Here is a 24,257-nt window from a genome sequence, read left to right on the forward strand (position 1 = left end):
AGGGATCGGACTCAGGTCTGTCCAGGCCTGAGCAAGGGGCACAGCCGGGTTAAGTGGGGGCATCTGGGTGCCTGCAAATGTTTGCACGTGTGCACATCTGGGTTTGTATGCGGGTCTCCCTGTGTGGGGTGCCCTGGGTGTCTGTCCGGGTATATCTGTGAGCGTCTGGGCCTGTTTATGTCTGTCTGCTAGATTTGTGCACGTGCGTCTTTGTGTGGGGCTGTCTGGGTGTGAGCACATTAGCCTGTGGGTCTATCCATCCAGTAGAGCCTCAAGAGTGTACCTGTGTGTGTCTGTGGGTCCCTGGGAGTACCTGGAGTCGGGCTGTATCTGTGCGGTTGTCCACGGGCCAGGCCCTCTGCTTGCATTCTCTTACCTAGTCATCAAGGAGGTATAGATTCTGTTACCCTATTTGACAGATAGAAAAGTTGAGGCTCTTAACCCACATGCTTGGATGTGTGACTACAGATGTGTCTGCTTGAGTTTGAGAGCTTGGCCTCTGGAGACAGACCTGGTTCAAACCCTGGCTCCTCTACCACTAGCTGCCTGACCCCAGGCAGCTAGTGGTTAATCTTGGGCAATCCTGAATTCATTCAGCAAAAATGTATCAATCAAAACCAGATAAAACTAATCCATGGTGCTACAAGTCAGAATAGGAGCTACCTTGGGAGGGGTTGACAGGGAGGGGGCCCAAGGGAGACTTCGGGGTGCTGTAAATGTCCTGTATCTTGATCTGGGTGGTGGTTACACGGGTGTGTTCATTTGGAAAACAGCAATCAAGCTGTTCATTTCAGAAATGCGCCCTTTATGCACATTATACATCAATATAAAAGTTTACCAAAAATTTATTGAGCTCTTACTATTTGCCAGGCATTAAATAGCAATAGAAACAATAGTGTTTGTGTGTGTATGTAACATTTCAGAAAGTGAGTCACTTCAGGCTTTACATACTTTCAACCCATTCCTGCCCTACTCCCTTTCCCCACATGGTCCCAATCATGATGGCAGGAGGAGGAAGGGAGAGGGACCGCAGTTCTGGGCTGGACTGCTGCCCTGCCCAATTTTGCCTGGCTGTTTTCTCCTCAAAGCAGCTATGATCTTCCCTCTGGGTTTTCAAATTGGTGGGCCACCGTGGGGCATTTTGCTAGACGACGGCTGGCATTCGATCAAGCTGGTAACAGAGTACCCTGCAGTAGGGCTCAGGGCAAGAAATGAGGGGGTGTAAGATGCTCAGTGGACAGACGTCACACCTGCTTGATGCATCCAGCAATGACAGGCAGTGCCTGGATACACACATTCCTGCTCTCCACCTGCAAGGTCCTGACGTGTCACTTGTCATTCCATAAAATATATTGAGCTCCTACATGCCAGGCCCTCCGCTGGGGCCTTCAACACACCTCACTTCACCCTCACTACAACTGCCATGTAAAGGTCACGACTGTCACCTTCCAGCTGAGGAAACTGGGGCCTGGAGAGGTGAAATGACTTCCTTCAGCTCACACTGCTCAACAGCAGAGATTCCAACCTCATTCTGCCTGGCTCTCATCCTCCATCCTCTCTGGATGCATCTTTTCTCTGGGTTTCTGAGGTTACCTGAAGCTTTAGTAAAGGAACCAAATTCATTTGGTTTTGCCCTCTTGGAAGATTTTGAAACTTTGTGTCTTATATTAGGAAAACTCGAGCTTACGCTGCCCTTTGGTGACAGCGTTCACTCCTCATGGGGAAAGGCCTCCCTCATTGCCTGACATACCCTTCCAGCCCAGAGAAGAGCAGAAGAGGCAGGTGTAATGACCTTTGAGCTTTGTCAAAGGATCCAGCAGGGCGTGCTTATTTAATATTTGAAAGAACACATGCATGAATGAATGGTATTTTGCTTACATGCTCCCCACTTAGCACATAGCACACGTGCTAAGATGATCTCTTGTCTGTCTCTGCCTCCACTCTAAATTCCTTAAGGGCAAGGACTGTGTCTACTTCATCTCTGGATCCCAACAAGCAGCCCAAAGTCTGGCACAAAAGAGGGTCCCCGCAAATATTATAAATATTTATAAATTATTATAAATAAATATTATGAATAGGGGAAGACCTTGGAATTGATCTCTGGGCTTCAGTAAGACTCTTAAGTCCTGTGAATTTGGCACACCTCTAAACAGCAGTGGCACCAGCTAGTTTCAATAAGTGGTTTTATTACTGGTTAGATTTTACAAATTCTGATATTTGAACAGACTTCCACCTTAAAATTCTAAAACAACAAAGCGACTGTTGGAGGGGGTTTGATTTTTTTTTTTTTTCTTTTTTAGGACTATTCAAAGTAATAACAAACTTTTTTTTTTTTTTTTTTTTACATTTTTGCTCTGGTCATAAATATACAGAGAGAAAAAGAGGGAGAGAAAAATGAACAAGTCATCCAAAGTATGGAGATAAAACAGTATTCCTAAGGCACGTGGCAGTCTTTGAAAATACAGAAGCTCTAGCCAACTTAAATTATTTGTTGTTTTTCCTCGCTCAGTCCACAAAACTGTACAGTGACACAAATGTTGTGTTGCAGATAGATCTTCCAAGTAATTCCACTCCACACCGCTGTGTCAGCAAGGGGCGTAGTTATTTTCTTCCTCATTTTCCAGGCGAGATCCTAAAATGTGGTTAGTTAGTTGCTCAAAGCCTCTATTTTAAAATACACTTGGAATTCAACTAAAGATAATTTCTTTTTTAAAGAAATTGTGGGGCGGGGGCGGGGGGCCGAGAATCATTAGAAAAGGTTGGTAAGAGTCGTTTGCGAGGGGCTGTGAGGCTCGTGGCCCTCCAGGTTGCCAGGCACAGAAGTTAAGACGGACGTCACAGTCGGCAGGGTGGGGCTAGTCAAGTCTGTGAGGGTGGTGGGCGTGCTGGAGGGGCTGAGCGAGGCGTTGGACAGCTCCGAGGCCGGTCCCGACGGCGTCCCCGTCTGCAGCGCCGCCTCCGTCGACTTGTCCACGCCAGTGTTTTCCTGCCGTAAAAGGTTGCGCCTGAACTTGGCCCGGGCGTTCTGAAACCAGACCTGCGTCGGGGAGAGGGAAGGGCTGGTCAGAGGAAGGCGGGCAGGACGAGGAGAAGAAGGGCAGAGCATGCCCCCGGACTGTTTAACTCAGAGATGCCAATCGGTGTTCTGCCGGAATGCGGGGGTGGGGGGGGGGGGGACGGGGGGCGGGGGGCGTGTATTAAAAATTTGGGCTGGCAATATTTTGTTTTGTATTTTTATTGTTAATACAATAAAAATGTCCTTTCCTCGAATTGCCTGTTACTGGGTTTCCCCTTCTGTTAGAAGGTTCTCAAATATTGTAGCCACTAGCCGCATGTGGCCACCCAGCACTTGAAATGTGGCTAGCCCGAAGATGGCTGGTCTATAGGTGAGAACCACATCAGATTTGAAGGAAGTAGAATATCTCGATGGTAATTTTTATTTTGATTACATGTTGAAATGACAATATATTGGACATATGGGGTCAAACAGGATATATCCTTAAAATTAATTTTACAGGTTTCTTTTTGCTTTTTTAATGTGGCTACTGGAAAGTTTTCAATGTAAAATTACATATGTGGCTCACATAGCATTTCTATTCTGTTCTGGGAGATTCACACAAACCAAATCTCGATCATTTTTCACCATGGTTGAGAGGTTCGTTTTTTTGGCAGTCGCCTTTAAGCGGGCAAGAGATCCCACAAATTCTTGTGGGTACCATTTTTCAAGTTTTTCATGGCAAGTCTGGTAAATACCAGAACGATGTAAAGAACACACAGGAGTCAGTCAATAAAGAGTCACTAAGAGGAAGAAAAAGACGCAGCTCCTAATCCCCACCACTATCTGCTGGAGAAGCCGCCAGCATCCTGGACCACTGGGTTTCAGGTCTCAGGGCGGAGTGGACAGAATGGGAAGAGCTGCCCGACGAAAGATTCCCTCTCCCGACCTGCCATGTCCCAGGATCCTTTACGAGGGAGCTGGGGTGGGGGGCCCAGTTACTGAGCTCGGTGTGAAAAGAATGCCCAAGAGAGAGAATAAGGGTTTGCTTTCATTTTCCCTTGAGCACTGACACACGCATACATCCGCACCCACACCACTGCACACAAGCCTGTACACACGAAGCATCGATACTTATCTACACAGCACCCCCCAGCCAGTATGCCCACCCATCGAACTGCACAGAGAGATCCCGCTGTACCCCGAGGTCCTCAAAGTACTTTGGGAGAAGCCAAGAAAATCTGGGGGGAGGAGGGTTGGGGGCTGGGGTGGGAGGTTGTATCTCCCAGAGAAAAAAGCCCAAAGGGCAGGGCCCCTTCCCTTCCCTTTGTGTGAAGAAAACACTCGCCGGAAGCCTCCCAATAAAACAGAGGGCCTTGGGGAACTGAACAGATTCTAGGGTGTCCAGCTGCATCTTTCCAGGTGCGCCTGCATCTCCTGTCTTCCTAGTGTCTCAGACAAGGATCGGAAGGGCCAGCCCTCGGCCCCACCCTCCCCTGGGGACCACCCCAGCTACAGGGGCCTGCGGCCTCAAATCCTCTTTTTGGTGGCCTGATACAACTTGGGCTCAATTAAAAAGCACAGCCTTGGGGCTTCCCTGGTGGCGCAGTGGTTGAGAATCTGCCTGCCAATGCAGGAGACACGGGTTCGAGCCCTGGTCTGGGAAGATCCCACATGCCATGGAGCAACTAGCTCCGTGAGCCACAACTACTAAGCCTGCGTGTCTGGAGCCTGTGCTCCACAACAAGAGAGGCCGCGACAGTGAGAGGCCTGTGCACCACAATGAAGAGTGGCCCCCGCTCGCCGCAACTAGAGAAAGCCCTCGCACAGAAACGAAGACCCAACACTGCCAAAAATAAATAAATAAATTTATTAAAAAAAAAAAAAAAAGATCCCAGGAGAATTAAAAAAAAAAAAAAAAAGCACAGCCTTTAGAATCCTGGAGTAAGGAGGGAGACGCAGACCCTGTGAAGTCGGGAAACAAAGCTCTCTCCCGCTGGATCTTTCCAGGAAGAAAGCACATTTTCCCTGGCCTTTGCCCAAAGCAAGCCCATCACCTCTTCTGGGGGCTTGCAAGTAAGTACAGTGCTTCTAAGACCAGCCTCGATAGGCACTTCTTGTGATGGGGGCTCCTTCCCCGCCCGGCCTGCAGAAATCTACAGAGGTGGGACTCTGTGTCCGTCTGGCCCAGAGAATGACCGATGGAGAAAATGATGGAGAAAGCCCCCAGAGACCCTCAGAGAGAAGAGGCGACTTCCCCAAAGTAACACTGCAGATTGGGGACGAGGAAGGCTGGAGCCGTGACGCTCTTGCCACCGTCCTGTCCTGAGCATGTGTGGCCCTGTGAGCGTCCTGTGGGCCTGACTCTCCAAGTGGTAGCAGGAGCGGGAAGCCCCGGGGGCAGTGCATCGCCCATCGGTCCGGGGCTCCAAGCCCTTGGGAAGGGCTGGAACCAGTTAGTTGCTGGCTGTTTGCTATTTCTCTGGCGTTGCCCCTAATAGAGGTTTGTAAACAATGACACCATCTTCCACAACTGCCTTCTCTGCTTTACTGAATCTGAGGTGCTGGGAATCTGGTGGATGAAAGTCAACAACTCAACTAAAAGCCAGATGCTGCGGGGGTTTGTGTGGAGTTTGTTTCTCACCTTAAGCCAGGCATCACCAGAATTCTCCTGGGTATTTCAAAAAAAAATCCCCTCCCAAGAGGTTGCTGGGACAGGGACCTTGTCTAAGTCATCTTTATATCCTGGGGATATGGCAGAGGGACTGGCAAAGATTAAGAATCAGTCACATGCATTGAGTTAATAGTAATACTAACAGATAATATTTACAGACCTCTTCATGCCGGGCACCCGGCCATCCTCTAACATGCACGGTCACAGGTTATCTCCATGATAGGCCAAGTAGGGAGGTACTATCATTATCCCCACTTTATAGATTTAAAACCAGAGAGGCTTGGAGAGGTAAAGTCACTTGCCCAAGGTCACACAGAGGCCAAACTGAGATTAGGATCCAGGATTATCTGCCATAAAAAGTCCATGCTTTCCCTACTACATGATCCGGAGTGAGTCAGTGAATGAATGAATGAATGAATGAATGAATGAGTGAATAAACACAGAAGCAACTACGATGTGGTGGAAAGAGCACAGGCTGTAGCTTCCAGCTCTGGTTCTGCCACTGACCAATCAAGTGACCTCTGCTAGTCCCTTACCTCTGGGTCTGCCTCAGTTTCCCTACCTGTACAACAAGGGGGTTGGACCACACCATATGATCTCTATGGCCTCTTGGGGTGCTGACAGGCTACGATTCCCTGGCAGCTGCAACAAGGAAGATGATCTGCTCTACCCACCCATCTTCTTAAACTGACAGCCCTCTCTCTTCATCTCCAGGGAGTACCTCAGTCAGGTGCCCAGGGGATCCCCAGCAGGTCCTGGGTGGAGGAGGAAGCCCACATGGTTACACGGCTCCTCCTCAGACACCCCCTGGCACCGAAGGCTGAGCTTTGCCTTGCAAATCCCCTTCCCCAGGATTCCTTCATCAAGGAGACCAGGAGGGCCAGTGGGAAACCCACTCTGCCCCACAGATCCCCTCCAGGGCCACTAAGGAAACCAGCCAAAAGACAAACGCTTCAAGCCCAAAAATGTCCACTGGCAGTTTCTTTTTATGACATCAAAACCAATGGCTGCATCCAAAGCATCCGACCAGATGGGACAAGTGGAAGTCACGACACAGCCACTCCACGCAGTCGCAGAGGAAATGTCTTGTGATGAATGTTATGTGAGGAAAAAGAAGAATAACAAAATGACATCCTCTGGTATTGCAACTTCATAAAGCAAATAATAACGATGAATATTATTCACTCAGAAGGCAACGTCTAAGCAAAGTTCTAAGGATTTTACACATATGAACTCCTGTTAGTGCCTTACAAGGTCAGCACTGATACTATCGTCAGGTGAGCAGACTGAGGCCCAGAGCCCAGCCAAAGACGCAGAGATGAGATGTGCATCCCAGCAAGCTGGGCCCACGCCCCTACCCACTACTTAACTTCTAAACTGCACACCTGGATTACTGGTTTCCTGTGTCTTCATATGGGTAATTTTCCCCCCTAGTTTTCTAACCTGCCTGTATGGTGGTTCTATTATTTTATAAACTTTAAAGAAAGTTTTCTTTAAAGAATAAAAAATAAGGAGCAGTGGACTGGATATCAGGACCCCTTGGTTCCAGTTCCAGGGCTACAACTACTTTGCTCCGGGGCCTTGAACAAGTCACTCCACCTCTCTGGGCTTCAGTTTCCTCTCTTCTAAACGGAGAGATTTGGGCCAAATCACCTATGAAATTCCATCCAACTTCAACCATCCGTGACTAGATCAAACACTCTGTACAGCCCTGTGCAAATGACATGCAGAACAATGCTCACTCTCCCCATTTTACAGGTGGGGAAGCTGAGGCTCAATGAACTGAAGTCCTAGTTTAAACCTCACCTCCTCAGGGAAGCCACTCCTGACCACCTCCCTCCCCAGGTCAGGTCCCCGTGTTTATGCTCTCGTTGCACCCCTATATTTTTCCATCCTAGCACTTCTTCTATTTTATTTTTGTCAAGAGTTAAATAAGGGTTCTGTGGCCAAATACACTTGGGAAATGTTAGACTAGACAAAGTTGAATCTCTTCAAGATTTCTCAATGCCTGTATTAATGCCAGTGTGCTCTGATCTCTAAGAGAAGGACGCAGTCAATCTTTGGCATTTCCCAAACTTATTTGGCCCTGGAATCATTAAAAGATATTTTTACTATGAGATATTTCAAATATACAGAAAAATATAGAGGTCAATCTTATCACCATTTTAATTATTTATACAATACCTTGCTGGACATTGTCTCCCCTGTGGACTGTACATTCCAGCCGGGCCTGTTCACTGCCAGGGTCACCCCTGAATCCTCAGTACCTCATGCCCCGCCCAGAACATGGCAGGTCAGTGTATTTGTTGAAGTGAGTGAACGGAGGAAAGCCAGTGTCCTCAGTTCTTGAGTTCTCACATAGGTTAATGATGACTAACTGGTCATCTGAAGAATGCTTTTAAACTGCTGGTTGTTAAAATGTATTTTCCTTCAAAGTCACACTGGGAACCCCTGAGGAGACGTTCACCCATCCAAATCCATCAGCTCACCAGCCCCTTCCCCAGCCTAGGGCACCTTAATGTTCTGCCTTCCTAATCCTTCCCCAGGAAGGAAGAGAGGCAATGCAGAGGCGGCGCATGGATGTGCTGAGCAATGCTCTCCAAGAACTGGTAAAGCTTAATGTCTTAATGGACTTCGGTCCAAGGGGCCATTCTGTCTCCCGGTCACCTTGCCCACTGGTGACAAGTGAGTACTGTGATTGTCATGCTGCTGCTGCTGGTGACAATTTTGAGCACTTTTTACGCCCCTAGGGCTTTACAACAGAATTCCTGCTTTACAACAGAATTCCTGCTTTCCTACCAAGACATGGCACCTATGACTCACTCCTCCCCTTGTCCCCCATCTGTCCTGCTGCGTTCGGCAGCTAGATCCAAGGGGAGGGGGTGCTGAGAATCACAATCCCTCCGCTGTGCCATATTGGAAAGAGCTGTGGAATCAGACCAATCTGGGCTTGACTCCTCCTATCACTTATTAGCTGTGAGACTCAGTGCAAGGGTTTTAGCCTCTCTGAACCTCAGTTTCCTCATCTGCAAAATGAAGATAATTAAAATTTTTAAATGTGTGCAAAAGGGGATGGTAGACTGAACCTTACTAGGTAAATGTGTACGAAATTAATATGCATTGAGTCCCTCATATATACTTTATAAATTACACTTTATGTCATCTTACTTACTCCTTGCAACCACCTAGTGAGGCACTGTTATCATCCCCATTTTATAGCTGAAGCTCAGGGAGGTTAAGTCACTTGCTCATGACCATTCAGAGAGTAAGTGGGAGGGCTGAGTCTGGACCTCGTATCAGCTCCAAATTCCAGCAGGGATACTGCATCCCGGGCCTGCCATGTTGATGCTTCTGCATTACAGATTCAGTAACAGCCTAGAATCCCTAGAGACACACACACACACACACACACACACACACACACACACACACACACACACACACACACACACACACACACACACACACACCCCTACATCATCCACTTCTGGGAACACAGCCTCAACCTTAACCTGCCCCGCCCTGCAGACTCTCTCCCCAGGGTCGAGGTGGACCACAACCTGCAGGGGGCACCCAAGGCCTAGCACAATTAAGCTTGTGTAGCCAGTGATGAGAAGCCATTTCATGGGCACCTACTTTGTCTACTTTGTACCACCAGGCACCATGCTGGAGCCTTCCCATTCATTGTCTCAATCCTCAGGAATCCTCAAGGTACAAACTATTATTATCTCCACTTCAAAGACAAGGAATTGGGCTCTGAGAGGAGAAGTTAAAGTGCCCAAATCACATTGTTGTTATGTCAGAAAGGACTTTAATCTATATGTTACCTTCCAAAGCCACACCACCAGCTGCCTCGCCCCAAACTGCCCCCATCTCATCTCCCCCAGCTGGCCCATCAGTAGTCAGAACACCTGGGAGAGAGCCCCACCCTGCCAATGCCTGGCTCCTGTGTCCTCAAGTAAATCACTTCATCTCACTAGTTCTTAAGCTTCTCATCTGTAAAATGGGGAGGAAAATATTAAGGTAAGGAAGATGAGTGGCTGGAAAGACAATGCTTTGCAAACTGCTGCATAATCATGAGCTGCTGTGCTGTTAGGGAACACTAAGCATTTGTGCAGGAGATTGGGAGGTCTGGGAGGAGGGAGAACAGGGGTCTGATGTGTCCTGTGGGTATGACTGCCCTCACCCCAACAACGTACAGGCCATAAATGATACTCACACTCAGAGGCTGCCACTGCTGGGTTGGCTTAGAGGAGAAAGAGCAATGCCCACTGATCAGATGTGCCTGGATTTGGATCCAGCTCTGCTACTTACCAGCAAAGTGTGACTTGGGGCAAGTGGAAATCATTTGGGCCTCAATGTTCTCATCTGTACAGTGGAGGAGAAGGGATCATGATGCCTGATAGTGAGGACTCAATGAGCAAATGCACTTCATGAGTCTTTCAACACATAGTAGACACATAGTAGAGCACTCAAACATTTATTGATTAGTGCTTCTATCAGTGATTCTCTCTCTCAACTAGTCCCATGCCCAGGCTTTTCTGAGTCCCCATGGTGGAGAGGGCATGCAGGTGTGAACAGCCCTGGCTCAGGATTTTAGGGGAGGAAGGGCAAGTCTAGACCCAGGTCACACAGATGAACCCTTCCTCACACACAGGGTAGGTAGTTGATCTCTCCCCTGGTCTCCCATAGAAACTCTCTCCCGACTGATCACACTATGGGAAAACCGATTGTGGGTCTGTCTCGACACCTAATAGGTGAATTTCTTCAGGGCCAGGACTGTGGTTCATTCACCTCTGTGTCTCCAGGGCCTGGTGCCAATAGCTATTTGGTCAGATGAAAGAATGAGAGATAACTATGCTGGAAATCCAATGTGTTCCTAAATCAAGCTTCCTGCCTTACCAAGGCCAGCAGAGATCAGCTCCCCACTCCAGATTCAGACCCAACCATGGACATTTACTCTTTATTTCACTTAATCTGGATAATTGGCGAGGTATGTGCCCTAATGGTGCCCATTTTACAGATGAGAAAGCTATGGCTCAGAGAGGGTAACTAATTTGTGCAAGACACACTGCCGGTGAGTAGAGGGGCAGAACGGAACCCAGCTCTGCCTGACTTCAAGCCCCTGTTCCTGCCCCTGCCTGCTCTTAGGGCTTTTTTCACGGATCCCTCTCCCCCCCACCAACTCACCATAACGGCATCTAGAGAGAGGAAGGACTACTAATCAGAGAAAAGGCGGCAACCACAGATCCTCCGTCCAAATTCGCCCAGGGCTGAGGAACAGAGGGGGCGCCAAGGAGAGTCGCCCGACCTAATCCCCAAAAGGAAAAGTCGGAGGAAAACGGACCAGCGGGATCTGAGACCCCAAAGGGCCGCCTCTTCTCGGGCCCTGGTCAGAAGGACCTTGGGCAAAACGGATCCCTAACAGGAGGGGCGGGGCCCGCGCGGAGCTCCAGGGCGGGGGGCGGGCCCAGAGAGGCGCATCGGTGTTTCATTGGCGGGCCCTCAGCTCCCTCCGCTACGTCACTGAGCCCGCGCGAGACCAAGCTGCGCCAGCCCCGTCGCGGGGCGCTGGGCTGGCAGCCGGGCCCAGCCGGCCTGGGGGCCCAGACTCCGGGCTTCCCGGAGATCTGCGGACCCTCGCCCGCGTCACAGTCCCATCCCGCCACCGCTGTCACCTCCAAGATGCTTTTTTAAAAGTTCTAACAGACTCGCAAGAAAACTTAGGGTGGATCCACAGCCTTCGGTGTCGTCACCATCACCCTCACCCACTCGGTGTCGCCGCCCACCCCTGGGCCCTCAGTCCTCAAAAACTTGGGGCTAGGGGGTCGGTCGGACTGGCCTGCACTCAAATCCCAGCACCACTCCTCCTGCTGTGGGACCATAGTCAACTCACATCGTCTCCCGATTTTCTTACCCAAAAATGTGCCTTGTTATCCCTACAGTCACACGTTCTGAGGAATAAATTGGTTAAACTAGCTATAAAGGGAGATAGTCTCCCACCTTATCATTGTACAGATGGGGAAACTGAAGTCCAGCCACCAGAATAATTGTTTATACTAGTTAATATCAGTTAACTGATTAATCTAGTTAATGTTATCCTAGCTACCATCCACTGAGCGGTTGTCAGCTACTGTGATGGGCACTTACGTTATCTCAATTGCTCCTCCAATAAGCCTTCAGTGTAATTTCTTCTGCCCATTTCATATATAAGGAAACTGAGGCTCAGAGGAGTTAGGTGACTTGCCCAGGACCATGAAACGAGTAAGAGGAGGAGCTGAAGATTTAAAAAGTGGTGACCCAAGGCTCTGCCACAAGTTTGGGTCATACAGGCAGCTGGGATGCCTGTATCCCCAAATGGGGTTCTTAACATTTTGGGGGTGGTGGACAGACCCTTAGGAAATCTGGTGAAAGCTCTGGATCCTCTCTATCAAGAAAGCACCCTCATACAAGTGCAATGCTGCTTGTTTTCAGAGGCACCCATCTACTTCCATCCAGGGGATCTGCCCTAATCCCTCTCCCTTACAAACCTTGCTTCTGGGAGAGTCTGAGAAACAACAAAGAAACAGAAGGTAAATCTAGAGAGAGACAGGGAAAAAAAAAAAAAAGAGAGAGAGAGAGAGAAACTAGAGAGAGCAAGTGAGGAGCAAGAAGCAGAAGGAGCAAACGGCTAACAGCAGGTGCCTTGGACGGGCATCCTGGTTTAAGGGGCCAAGGTTGCTGGTGGGGGGGTGGGGGGTTGCAGACTGGTTTAACTGAAATGCTAGAACCTTTTACAACATGAACATATTTGAGTGTCACTTGGGTAATAAATAGCAACTAAGAATTGCTTACAAGAAAGAAAAGAGACTGAGTGTGTAGACAAAGAGGACAGAGGGACACACAGACACAAAACAGAAACACTGAGGGACAAAACTTGAAGGAGAGAAGACAAAGTTAGAATGGAAAAAAAATATTGAAATACAGCTAGAGATAGACTGAAGAGATGGAGAAAGAGAACAGAGAAAGATAAAGAGATAGGCGGACGTAGAGTGGAAGGTCCTTCCAAGGCCCACGGCCATTGTGGGATTCCACCCCAGGTCCTGACGCCACAGATGCCCCCACCCCTAGCCCCGGCCCGGCTGACCTGGAGGACCCGCTTGGTGAGGCCCGTCTTTTGCGCGAGCTGCTTCAAGTCCTTGGCGTCGGGGTTGTGGTTAATGGCAAAGTAAGACTTCATGGTCCGAAGCTGGTGGTGCTTGAAGGAGGTGCGCATGCGCTTCGTCTTCTGGCTGCTCGGGTACGGCTGGTCGCGGTCCAGGTGCTCCGCATCGTTCTCATTGCAGCTCAGGGCTGGGGAAGGAACGCAGAGGCAGCAGGTGAACCTCCTGGCCCGGACCCCCACAACACTGCCAAGTCCACACCCACCCCACGCTTCGCCAAATGTTTCTAGCCTCAGGACCACACGGCAGGTGCCGTACCCCGCTGAGATGGAGATATTATCCCATTTTATAGATTTACAGGGGAGTTTGAGGTTGAGAGAGCCATCTGCCCAGGGTCACTCAGCTAGGAAATGGTGGATTCAAACCTAGCTCTAGGAGAATCCAAAAACCATTCTGAGCCATCATGTTACAATAATAATAGTAATAATAACAACAACAGCTACAACTTGTCAATGACATTCACTCCACAAGATGTGCTAAAGGGCTTTACATGCAGTTTCATCCTCAAAACAACCCTTTGAGCCAAGCATTATTTCCCCCTTTTTACAGATATTGAAACTGAGGCTCCGAAAGGGAAGTCACTTGACTGCAGACGGCAGGCCCATGATCTTCCCGTTTCTCCCTGCACTCCCTAAGGAGGAATGCAGTCTCCAGTCTCCCCTGCCCCTTCCCCCCACACAGTGTCTGGGGCAGGCACCTGGAAGTCACAGACTTCAACTCACTTTCCATACCCTCCACTCACTTTCATTTCTCCCTCATCAGTTCCTACAACCAAAGGTACTGCACGATCCCTTAGCCCTGGGCCGCAGGCACTGGGTCGAAGGTTGGAAACTGTATTTTGTAGCTTAATCCTCACCACTGCCCTATGAGGCAGTTGTTTCCCAGTTTGACAAATGAGGTGAATGAGGCAGGGAGGTTAAGCGATCTTTGCAAATCTCATGGAGTGGCAGAGTTCTAACCAAAAGGGAAGGAAGCTGGAGGAAGAAATTAACATGTATGCCACACCCAGGGTATGCCTTTGGCTCTACATACATGGGGGGAGGGGGGCTTCACTACTGCTCCAAGAGGTGGCTACTGCTATTCACCCCATTTTAGAGATGAGGAAACTAATGCTAAGGGAAATAAAGCCACACCATTGGTTACGGCTGAGCCTAGATTCAACACTGCAGTGCTTTCCTCCTTGCTGTTTCTTTCCCCTACACCACAAAGGCAGGCAAAGATGAAGCATGACTCTTTGGGGAGCCCGTCCCCATCCAGAAGGGGCCCAGCTGGGCCTGTCAATGCCTGGAAGGCACTGGGGTTGGGGACAGGGATGGAAAACTTGGGCCTCAGAAAGTTGCTTAGCAACCTGGTGGCTGATGGGGACACACAGGACCCCTCTCCAAGATCCCCTCAATACATCCTGAGCCATCCCACACGTAAGGTCTTACTTTGGGGAATGCCTCATAGGAGATTAATTCATTACCCCTAAAGTGGGCAACTGGGAATATCTCCTGTCTCATCACATGCCCATAATAGAGCTGCAAATTCAGCAAATAAAAATACAGGTTGTCCAGTTAAATTTGAATTTCAAATAAACAATGAACAATTTTTTAGTATGATGTCTCAAATATTGCATGGGACATACCTATACTGAAAACTGATTCGTTGTTTGCCTAAATTTCAAATATCGCATGGTATACACTCATACTAAAAAATTATTCATTGTTTATTTAAAATTCAAATGTTGTATGGGATACACTTACACTAAAAAAATTTACTTGTCGTTTACCCAAAATTCAAATATAACTGGGAGCCCTGCATTTTATCTGGCAATACTACCTCAGAAGTACTCCTGCTCTCCTGGTGACCTACTCCTCCCCTGCCCAAGTGAGGAGTGGTCCCTTGCAGAAAACATTCACAAGATGCTGGTCTTGTCCCTAACCTAGGAGTTGTCAGCAAGTGGCTACACCTCCTAAGGGCTCCTCCCATAGGCACCCAGGCACCCAAGTCCTCCAGCCGGGCTACTCCCACTGAGAGTGCTCAGAGTGAAGAACGGGGATCCAGCAGTTTAAAGGGGATCACAGAATGACTCCAAATGGGATCCATGGAAACTGCCCTGCCCCCGCTGTGGGGAGCAACCCTCTTCTTGCCCCTAGTCCCCAGCTCCACAGGAAGGGGGGGGCAGGCCTCCCCACAGGGGATCTCTGGGCCCATTCCTCCGCCCAGCCCCTGCCTGGGCCTTGCTGCTGTTAATGAGCTCCATGGGGACCCTGGCGCCCCACGAACCCAAGGGACATGCCCTGAGTGAGGCCTAGATGGGGGAAGGTGGTTTGGGGGAGGGAGAAAGAAAGGGCAGAGAAAGGAAATAAAGAGACAGATGTAGAAAGACAGAGAGAATGGAGAGAAAAGGAGAGATGGTAGGGAGGGAAAATGGACAGAGCCAGGAAAAAAGAGAGAAGAGGCAGAGGAAAAGAAAGCAGTGGATATGGAGAGAACCAAAGAGAGACAGCTACAAAGACAGAAAGAAACCAGGAGAGACACAGAGAGAGCCTGAGGGGACAGCAAGGCCCGGAAATAGTAGGGATGTTGTGTGGTGGAGGGTCCAGGCCAAGGAACTGAATCCCAGGTCTCAGGGAGACTGGGTCCCTGCCGGGTGGCTTTTTCGAAGCTGTTACAGGCTGGGGAGTGGTGAAAACGGGAAAGGGGGAAAAGGAGAGGAGGGCAGAAAAGGAGTCGGCCCAAGGCAGGGAGGCCGAGGCCAGCCAGCGGCTGGGGCAGGGGTCTGCGCTGGGGGCAAAGAGGCTGTTGAGCCCAGATTTGATCGGTGCCCCAGGCCCCCCACTCTCGCCCCCAGCTCCCCAGACGGATCGCGGTTCCCCAGGATCGGGTCCGGGGAGGAGCAAGGGGACGACGAGGGGACGGGGAGGACCAAGCTTTCTCGCTCCTTTTTTTTTTTTTCCTCTCAATTAGGCCGATTCAATGGAGCTAAAGAGCTCGTAAAATCATGAATAATTTACTCGTGATCTGTTATTAACCCATCGGGTTTCGAGCTCTTGTCGCTGGGACTGAACCTGTAATCAAATCTGACTTCGCCTCATTTTACTAAAGACTAGATTGTAGGTTCAATTGTCTAAATAATGGATTGGAATCAAATCAGTAATTATGCCGCCAGGCACACACACACACAGAAAGCTGGGGCTGGGGGAGGCCCGGGCATCCGGCCGGTCCGCGCGGGACTCCCGTGGCCGCGGCGCGCAAACCCGGGCGCAAAGCGTGCGGCCCGGGCCCTTCACGGTCTCCGGCGGCCTTGTCCGCGACCCCGGCCGGCGGGCAGCCACGCTCCGGGGTGGGGTAGGTTTCAGTTCCGCCTCCGGGACCTGGGCTGCGCTCTTGGACCAGAGGGGCAGCCAGAGGAGGACCGCGGGCCATCGCCCCGGAAGGACTTTCCTACCCTGCGGCCCCGCCGCTCTAACTGCCCTTCCCTAAGCGAAGGGCCGGGCGCACCGACGGCGCCCCCTCGCCACTCTGCCCGAGCTCACCGCGTTCTAGTGAGGTGCCGCCGCTCCTCCACCGGACTGTCCCCCACAGCGATGGGCTTTGCAGGGGGTCCGTGTGGCTGGGCCCCTGGGTGCGGGACACTCACACAAACAAGCTCGAGTCCTCACAGTAAGAATCACGCACACAACGCACACACACACTTGCCCGGACACACCTCCGAAATCTCACCCTCCACGGGGCCCTCTTTCCAGCCCCAGCGACCCCACGGCCCACACTGCGGCCATTTCTCTCCTGCCAGCGCCGGGAGGGGAGGGAGGGGGACAGCAGCCAGACCAGGGGAGGCCTGGCCGGGCAGGAGCGGCCAGGGAGGCTCCCCCTTTTCCCAACCTAGTCCCGGGAGCCCCGCGTAAGCGAGCCGCAAAGCCACCGGCGGCACGCAGTGCGCGGTTAAGCCCGGGCCAAGGCCAGAGACGTGAGCGTCGAGAGAGAAAGAGACAGGAACAGAGAAACGGGAGACGCACGCAGAGAGAGAAAGTGGAGCCTAGAGAGCCGAAAGGAAAAAAAAGGAAGAGAGGGACCAAAGAGAAAATGACGAGATGATATGCGTGGGGAAGTCTCCTAGAGATGCCAGCTCCTCTGAAACTCAGCCTCCAGCCACATCTTGCTCAGTGCGGCGCGGCCTCGCCAGGGAAGGCGGCGGAGCAGCAAAAAGCACAAATACACCTCGGTACCTCCTACCTTTCAGTTGCAAACCCGGCTGCGAACCTGTCTGCCTGGGAAAACATAATCCCGCTCCCAACCACCACGCGCCCTGTGGCCCAGCCCGCCTGCTGCTTCCTACTGGAGGCCGACCCCACTTGATAAATAGACCGGCTTTGTTTTGGGGGACCTGATCTGGACTCAGTGTGGTCTATTCAGGGTGGTGGGTGACGAGGGATGGAAGTTTTGGAGAGCCGCATCTCTGGTAGAGCCTTCACCAAATATTAAATCCGCCTCGAAGACTGGCCGCAGCCACCTCACCATTTACCAGACCGGGGGCTGTATTTTCCTCCCAGCTCCGCACACCAAGACACACATGCCCCACCATCACCCAACAAGCAACTTCGTTGGAGCGAACAGGGGATCCCCACCCGCCTCTCATCCCCTCCCCGCCCCCCGCCCCGAGCCAGCCCAGATTTTTAAAGATCAAAATAATCCTGACTTCTTCCCCACCACAGCCCTCTCTGCACAGTTCAGTGTTTTTGTTTTGTTTTGTTTCCACTTGTGCATTAGACTAAGGGGAAAAGGAGGAAGAAAACAAAGTCTCCGAATCCAATTCTGTCGCAGACGAAATAAAGAAAGTAATTGCAAATAAACTCTATCAAGTTCAGAAGCCCGGGGAGTCATAAACCTTTCCCGGCCTTGCAGACTTTGGGCAGATGTTAATGGTTCAATGTGCCAGGCCTCAGAACCTCCGCAGCTGTCCTGAGCTCGGAGGGACACGGGAGGGGGCAGAGCCTCTCCCGGAACAACCCGGGGTTCAAAGATGCCGGAAATGCGAAACAAGCCCTCCACCCTACCCCGGCGCAAGGCCAGGCCTACTGGGTCCCAACCCGGGGCGCCGGCTTTGGAGGGTCGCGGCTCTCATCCCAGCGCCCCGCTGTCACCCGGAACTCGGAGGAAGAACCCCGGAGGAAAACCGAGACCTGGCGGAGCAGGAAGATCGGGTGGGACACTACGACCCGCTTTTTCTCAAAGGCTCCTGGGCCCAAGTTTCCCGAGCCTGCCGCACTCAGGACACTTCGCATGACCCCGGCCGCAGGCCAGGCCAAGCTCGGTGCCCGAGGCCACAGCCTGTCCTTTCTCTTGGGACCCCCGCCGCTCTGCTTCGCTCATCCATCGCCCCAGATCCTCTCCCTCAGCCACGACAACCTAGAGCCTGTTTGGTGTCGGCTCTGCCTTGTTTTCTCTATCCTTGCACTTTCTGCACAGCAAAGTGGGTAAAAGGCCCAAACCAAAAAGCTGCTTCTAAAAAATTTCTCAGCGACGTGATCCTGCACCCAGAGCATCAAGACCATTAATGCACCCTCTCCTCCCGCTCCAGCCGAGAGCGCATGGGCTGGAGCCCAGGGAGCTAATGTCCCTTCTGCCAGGTCGTCCGGTGGGCCTGGGGAAGCTAAAGGCTGGAGTACCCAGAGTGCTATAAGTATACATGTATAAGACACTGAAATTCACTCGGCTCTTGGCCACTGACGCAGTGCACTTTCCCTCAACCCGTCGGGGCGCTCGGGGCGCCTCGCACTCACCAGCGTTGTAGGCCGCCAGGTCCGCCCCGGGCCCGGGGCTCTTGCGCTTCCTCGGCCGCCCCTTCTGCACCGTGCCCACGCCATTGTAGTAGGGAAGACCCAGAGGGTTGGCCCCGGCTGCACCCAACCCCGCGCTCTTGGCCGCGGCAGCTGCCGCTGCTGCGGCTGCGACATCCGCGTGGTTGAAGTGCGCGGTGTACTCGCCCTGCAGCAGCGCCTCGAAGTGCAAGCGGCAGTAGACCAGGCTGTCCTTCATGCCGAAGTGGTCTCCCGTGGTCAGCATCTTGTTACACGTAGTGCACGTGAAGCAGTTGAGGTGATAAACCAAGTCCCGAGCTCGCATCACCATCTCCGAGGCCGAGATGCCTAGGTGGCAGCGGGCGCAGCGCTGCACAGAGAACCGCCTGTAGGGACCATCGAGGGAGGGACTGTGGGGACACACGGTTGGGTACCCCCCCATATCCCTCCTCCAAGTGCCACTGCTGCCACTGGCGGAACTCCACTCCTCAAGACTGGCAACCAGGTCTTAACTTGGAGGATGGGGGGAAGATGGAACTAGATTTTGGCCCAGGTCTGGTCCTACCCTGAAATATAGTTTCCCTTAACCATTTTCATGCCTACAAAGACTTTACCCAGAGTCTGAGCAAGCCCTAGGAAAGCCTTTGCTCGGGAGTAAGGGGAACTTCCCAGTTACCCCTTCCTCAACCTCTAATCCTGCCCTCCACAGCAGTGCCTGGGCATCCTACAGACGTTTGTAATTTGTAAGAAACACAGAGACGGGAGAGAGACAGAGAGAGACAGAGAGAGAGAGAGGGAGAGGAAGAAAGAAAGAAAGAGGGAGAGAGAATAAGCAGACCTAACCCTAAACCCAGAGAGGAGAACCAAGGAACGTGGAGTCTGTCAGTGATTCCCGTTCTTCAGTCCTGGCCAGCTTTCACTCCCATCTCCAGGAAAGACCCGGAAATGCACCCAATCCAATCCCCCAGCTCTCCCTCCAACTTTATTCCACACCAGCCTAGACTGCCTGGGTTTAGGGAGGGGGTGCCTGTTTCTGTTCCCTCTAGTTGACCCAAGAAACTTCAAAGGGAGAAGGGTGCAAGGACCCCCAACCCGACCTTATTTTTGGTCTAAGCTAAGAAGAGGACACTTTCTGCTTTTCTCTGGGTCCCTACATTTCACAGATCTTTCCAAGATTTTCCTCAAATTGCTGTTTAAAAAGGATGTCATCCAATTTGTACTGGCTTGGAGAAGGGAGGACCTAGGTAGGGAACCCTCCCTTGGGGCTGGAGGGAAGGCAACCGGAGAAGATTGCATTTGAGATGAGGGGCCCTGGGTGCCCAGGGCAGTGGGTCCCGAGGTGGGGGCTACCTGTAGTAGTCTTCCTTGCAGTAGATGCTTCCATCCTTGCTGAAACAGGTGAGCTCCGACTCCAGGTTGAGCTTGCACTCGCAGCACTTGAGGCAGCGCATGTGCCACTGTTTGTCCACCGCCAGCAGGTAGTAGCGGTCGGAGATCTTGCCCCCGCAGCCGGCGCAGAGCGCAGCGCGGTCACTGCTGATGGACGGCATGGTCTGCGGAGGGAGGGAGGCGCGAGTCCGCAGCGCCTGCGTCAGCCTGCGACCCCGCCGCCACGCCACGGGGAACCGGGCACCCGCAGCTCCCTCCGAGGCTCCAGCTAGCCCTAAACGTGGGGGTGGGGGGATGGGGGTGCCTGCCAGGGTGTGCGGTGCTCTTCCTGCACCCCAAAAGGCCCATATCCAGGGGGCTCAGGACCCAGGCCCGCCCATGCAGCCCAAGCCGGCCACAGGCCCAGGACCGGCTGCTGGCCTGGATAGATCTTCCTCCTTACTTCTCCCCCTTTCTGTCCCCTCTGCTCTTTTCCCAGAAAGGCTCGTGCTGTGTTTGGGGACTGGGGGCAGCAGTGGCTACTTCAGCCAAGCCCTCCAAAAGCTTCCCCCAAACTGTTTCTTAAAGGAGCCACTCTGCTGGGCCTCAGGAAAAGGGGTAAGATGACCATTAAAAGTCACCCTCCCCACAGACTCCTCTCCAGAGACTCGGTGGAGTTCCTGGCCCCTAATCCCAGTGATCTCTGGATCCTTAAGCCGAAGGTTCAGGCCAGGGCAAATCGCGGGGCAACCTCTGCCCCTCCACCACCTCTGCCACATTGTCTGGGGCCCTCTTGGGTCCTGGGAGACGGTGAGTGGGGTGCATGGGCACCCTCAAAGTCTCTGAGTGCAGGATAGGCCCAATCCAAATCCTCTCCTAACCAAACTGATAGGCTGAGAGGGTTTAACTGGGGAAGAAGAGCTCAGAAGCAGAGGCACTGGGGCTGCTGCTCTTGCTTTCCAAGCAAAGAAGGTTCGCTCATGCTCCCCACCTCCTTGGCCTCTAAAGGTCACTTCTGGGCCCGGCTTGGGCAGCGTCTGCTCATCGGGCCCCCAGGGAGGTCTGAGGCAAGGAACTGGCTATTTGGGGCTGGGCTGGTGGAGCCAGGTATGGAGATCCGAATGGACTCTCCTTCCACAAGAGCCAGGCCAGAGCCTGAACTCCCGGCCCTAACCGAGCCAAGTCGGGCCAGCCAGGAGGCCCAAGATGCGAACAACGAAAAGCGCTAGCCTTGAAGACTTCGACCCCTGAAATTGCGCTGGGACGGGAACCCCGATTGCCAGGAGGCGGGGAGAGGCCCAAGTCGGCTGGAGCCCCAGTACTGCCGGTTTGTTCGCCTTCCCCGCGCCGCAGGCGGCGCCGCCAGCAGCCAGAGCCGAGTGGTGGAGGAGAGCGCGGGGCTGGCGACCAAAGAGCCCGTTGAAGTGAGTAGAGAGCCATCGGGCCGCGGGTAGGACTTCGCTCCCACTTCGGGAGAAATGCTCTCTTCCACCCTCAGCGTCTGAAATTTCGGTTTCAACCTTGTTTCCCTCCTCCGCCAACAGCCGGGTTTCCCCTGACCCGGGAGCTACGGGCCTTGCATCCTGTCCGCGGAGCCCCAGCGTCCAGTCCCGTGCGGCACGAAGGACGCTCCCCAAATTGCCCCCAAACTTAGGAGAGCAGAGGAGCAGACCGAGCCGGTCCCGTCCCAGCTTTTGGCCCCGACCCCGCCGCTGTGCGCCTACCGTCTCCGTGTCGCCGCGGTCGATGGCGGAGCTGATGGCGGGAGCCTCGCTCTTGGCCCTGCGGTCCATCTCGTCGATGACCCCGTGCACCTCGGGGCCCGACAGACTGTGGAACAGCATCGCGGCGGGACCGGCGGGGCCGGGGGCGCGGCTCCTCCGCGGGAGGGCTTGCCCCCCGCCTCAGCTGCCTGGCGCTCCCCGCGCTAACGGGCCCGGTGCATAGCCACCGCGGCCCCGGCCCCGCCCGAGCTCGGCTGTGCCCCCAGGCCGGGCTCCGGGCCCCGGGCGCCCGCGGGCCAGGACGCCTCCCGCCGAGGCGCGGGGGCAGCTACATCGCGGGGCGCCTGGGCGGCGGCGCCAAAGCCAGGGTCACAAGGGCACGGGGCGGGTGGGGGGTGGGTGCGGGAGGGGGTGAGAGACCAGGGCAGAGGTCAGCGCCCGCCGCGGGCGCTTTCACGCCGCGGGCATCGCCCGCCCGTCTTCGGCGCCCCCGGCGCAAAGCAGGAGCGCAAACTCTGCCCGAGGCGGCGACGGCTGCGGTCGGGGCTCACCCGGGAGCGACTAGGTGCCCACGGCCGCCCAGCTGCCTGGACCGCTCCCCTCCCCGGGATGTGCCCCCAGCCCAAGGCAACCCGCCTAGGCGCTGGGTCGGCTACTGAAGTAGGGGTTTCTCGGAAGCCGGCGAGCGGAGCAGAGACACCGGGAGAATTGAAGAAGAGGAGGAGGAGGAAGAGGAGGAGGAGGTGGAGGAGGAGGAGGTGGAGGAGGAGGAGGTGGAGGAGGAGGAGGTGGAGGAGGAGGTGGTGGAGGTGGAGGAGGTGGAGGAGGAGAAAAAGGAGGAGGAGCAGAGCGGGAGGAGGAGCCGCCGGCCGCGGGCCCAGCCGCGCGCAACGCTCTCCAAGAGCGCGCCGAGCCCAGCCCCGGCTCTGCAGTCCGCGCCAGCCAAGCGTCCGCGCCTTTTCTACAGCCGCGCCTGACATCACGTCCTGCCGCCGCGCCATTGGCCGACCGGCACCCCGGGCCCTGGCAGCGCGTGCTCCGGGAAGGCGGGAGACCCGAGAGGGAGGGGAGCAGCAAGAGGAGGAGAGGAGCGACGAGATGGTGGGAGCTGGTGGGCGAGGCTGGAGGGCGGGGGCGGGAGGGAGGAGGGAGAGCGCGGGGTTTAGAGTTTTAAGCTACAAACAGTTTCCTGCGATTGCTTCGGGAAGGAAATTTAAACCCTCTTTCCCCGCCGTCTCCATCCTATGAAAGCGAAGCCGCCAGAGGATGCTTGAGGAGGTCTCACTCTGGTCTCCCCTCTGCCCGGAGCCGCCCCTCGGGCACCGGCTGGGGAGGCCTGGGAAGGCAGGCCTTGGAGCAGAGCTGGGAGAGCCTTCGGCCGCTTCCCGCCGAGTTCTGCCTTCGGCCCAGGCTCCGCGCCGCGGGCTGCGGACTCCCGCGCAGGACTCCCGCGGACCCGGCTGAGCCAGAGAGGCAAGAACCGGTGGGAGCTGTGGCTCCCGGGGAGTGGGGCCAGTCAGCTTATCCTCCCTTCAAGTGAGCTAGGGCCCAATTAATGGTCCAGCGTGCAGCTCCTCACTCTTCCTGGTCTCTCTCCAGCCTGGAAGAGTGGGTGCGAGCATGGCTGTAGGAACTAGAAAAGGCATGGGTTCGGATCCTAGTTCTGCCATTTACTTGCAGTGTAACCTTAGGCAAGTGACTTAACTTCCCTAAGCCTGTTTCTCATCTTTTAAGTGAGGGACAGGAAAGCCCTCTCCACTTGGATGTGACGAGTGAAAGAGATCACGGATGTAAAATGCCTGGAACATAGTAGGCACTAAGCAAATTCTTTCATCACTTCCTTTTCCCTCTCCTCCTCCCTTTAAAAACTTTCCCACTCCGAGTTACATTAGGCATCAGTGAGGTTCTTAAAAACCATTGGCCCATTCTCTGTCTGCTGGGTGCCTCATGCCACAGACCCAGTTACTGAAGGACATCCATATTGCCGCCTGGCAGCACCACTTCTCCACCAACCTGGCCTGCGGCATAAATCCCAACTGCCACCCCAACCCCCAGACTTCAGGCTCAACCAAGAATCTCTTGGGAGAGATATCCGGGTGTGTGGTGAAGCGAGATTTAGGAAATAAAAGGTGATTGTAGAGAAAAACTGAATGAGCTAGTCAGTTATAGAGTCCCATCTCCTGGCTCTGCTTTGGAGGCGGGTTAGTGTGAAGTGACTTGATTGCCAACAGGAGGTAAGGGGCTAGCCAGGATCTGTGTAGTTTATCTTACAGGGCATAGAATTTAGGCAGCACAAAATCATACTTTACACAAATCTTATATAAGTTTCAGACATAAATATACGTGTGCTTGTAATGCCCAAGCACAGTCATGCTCATGTGTGCAAATGCACGCATTCATCTTTGTTGGCAAAAACACGGCCAGCAGAAATGTAGAGCTAGCACGTGCACTTCAAGTATAAGTGTACAGTGCCAGGCAGGAGGGTGCATCTATAAACTGGAAAATTGCACA

The 24,257-nt window shown here is 53.3% G+C and overlaps 1 protein-coding gene across 3 annotated transcripts in view; it reads right to left on the reverse strand.

The window, feature by feature from the left end:
- Positions 1–2,701: 2,701 nt before the first annotated feature.
- Positions 2,702–24,257, reverse strand: part of LHX2 (LIM homeobox 2) — a 31,445-nt gene continuing 9,889 nt past the window's right edge. The window contains exons 1-5 of one of the 3 annotated variants that reach the window (XM_082467818.1): positions 21,747–22,672; positions 20,005–20,207; positions 18,637–19,040; positions 12,796–13,001; positions 2,702–3,037 (exon numbers count right to left, since the gene is read on the reverse strand). In XM_082467818.1, coding sequence (XP_082323944.1) covers positions 2,750–3,037; positions 12,796–13,001; positions 18,637–19,040; positions 20,005–20,207; positions 21,747–21,866 — 1,221 coding nt within the window. In that variant the 5' untranslated portion in view covers positions 21,867–22,672 and the 3' untranslated portion in view covers positions 2,702–2,749. Of the gene's footprint in view, positions 3,038–12,795; positions 13,002–18,636; positions 19,065–20,004; positions 20,208–21,746; positions 22,673–24,257 lie in introns of those variants that run through there. The other 2 variants (XM_082467817.1, XM_082467819.1) reach the window with 2 other exon arrangements.

The sequence above is a fragment of the Balaenoptera physalus genome, assembly GCF_965194825.1.
Source record: "Balaenoptera physalus genome assembly, chromosome: 7".
Lineage (NCBI taxonomy): Eukaryota > Metazoa > Chordata > Mammalia > Artiodactyla > Balaenopteridae > Balaenoptera > Balaenoptera physalus.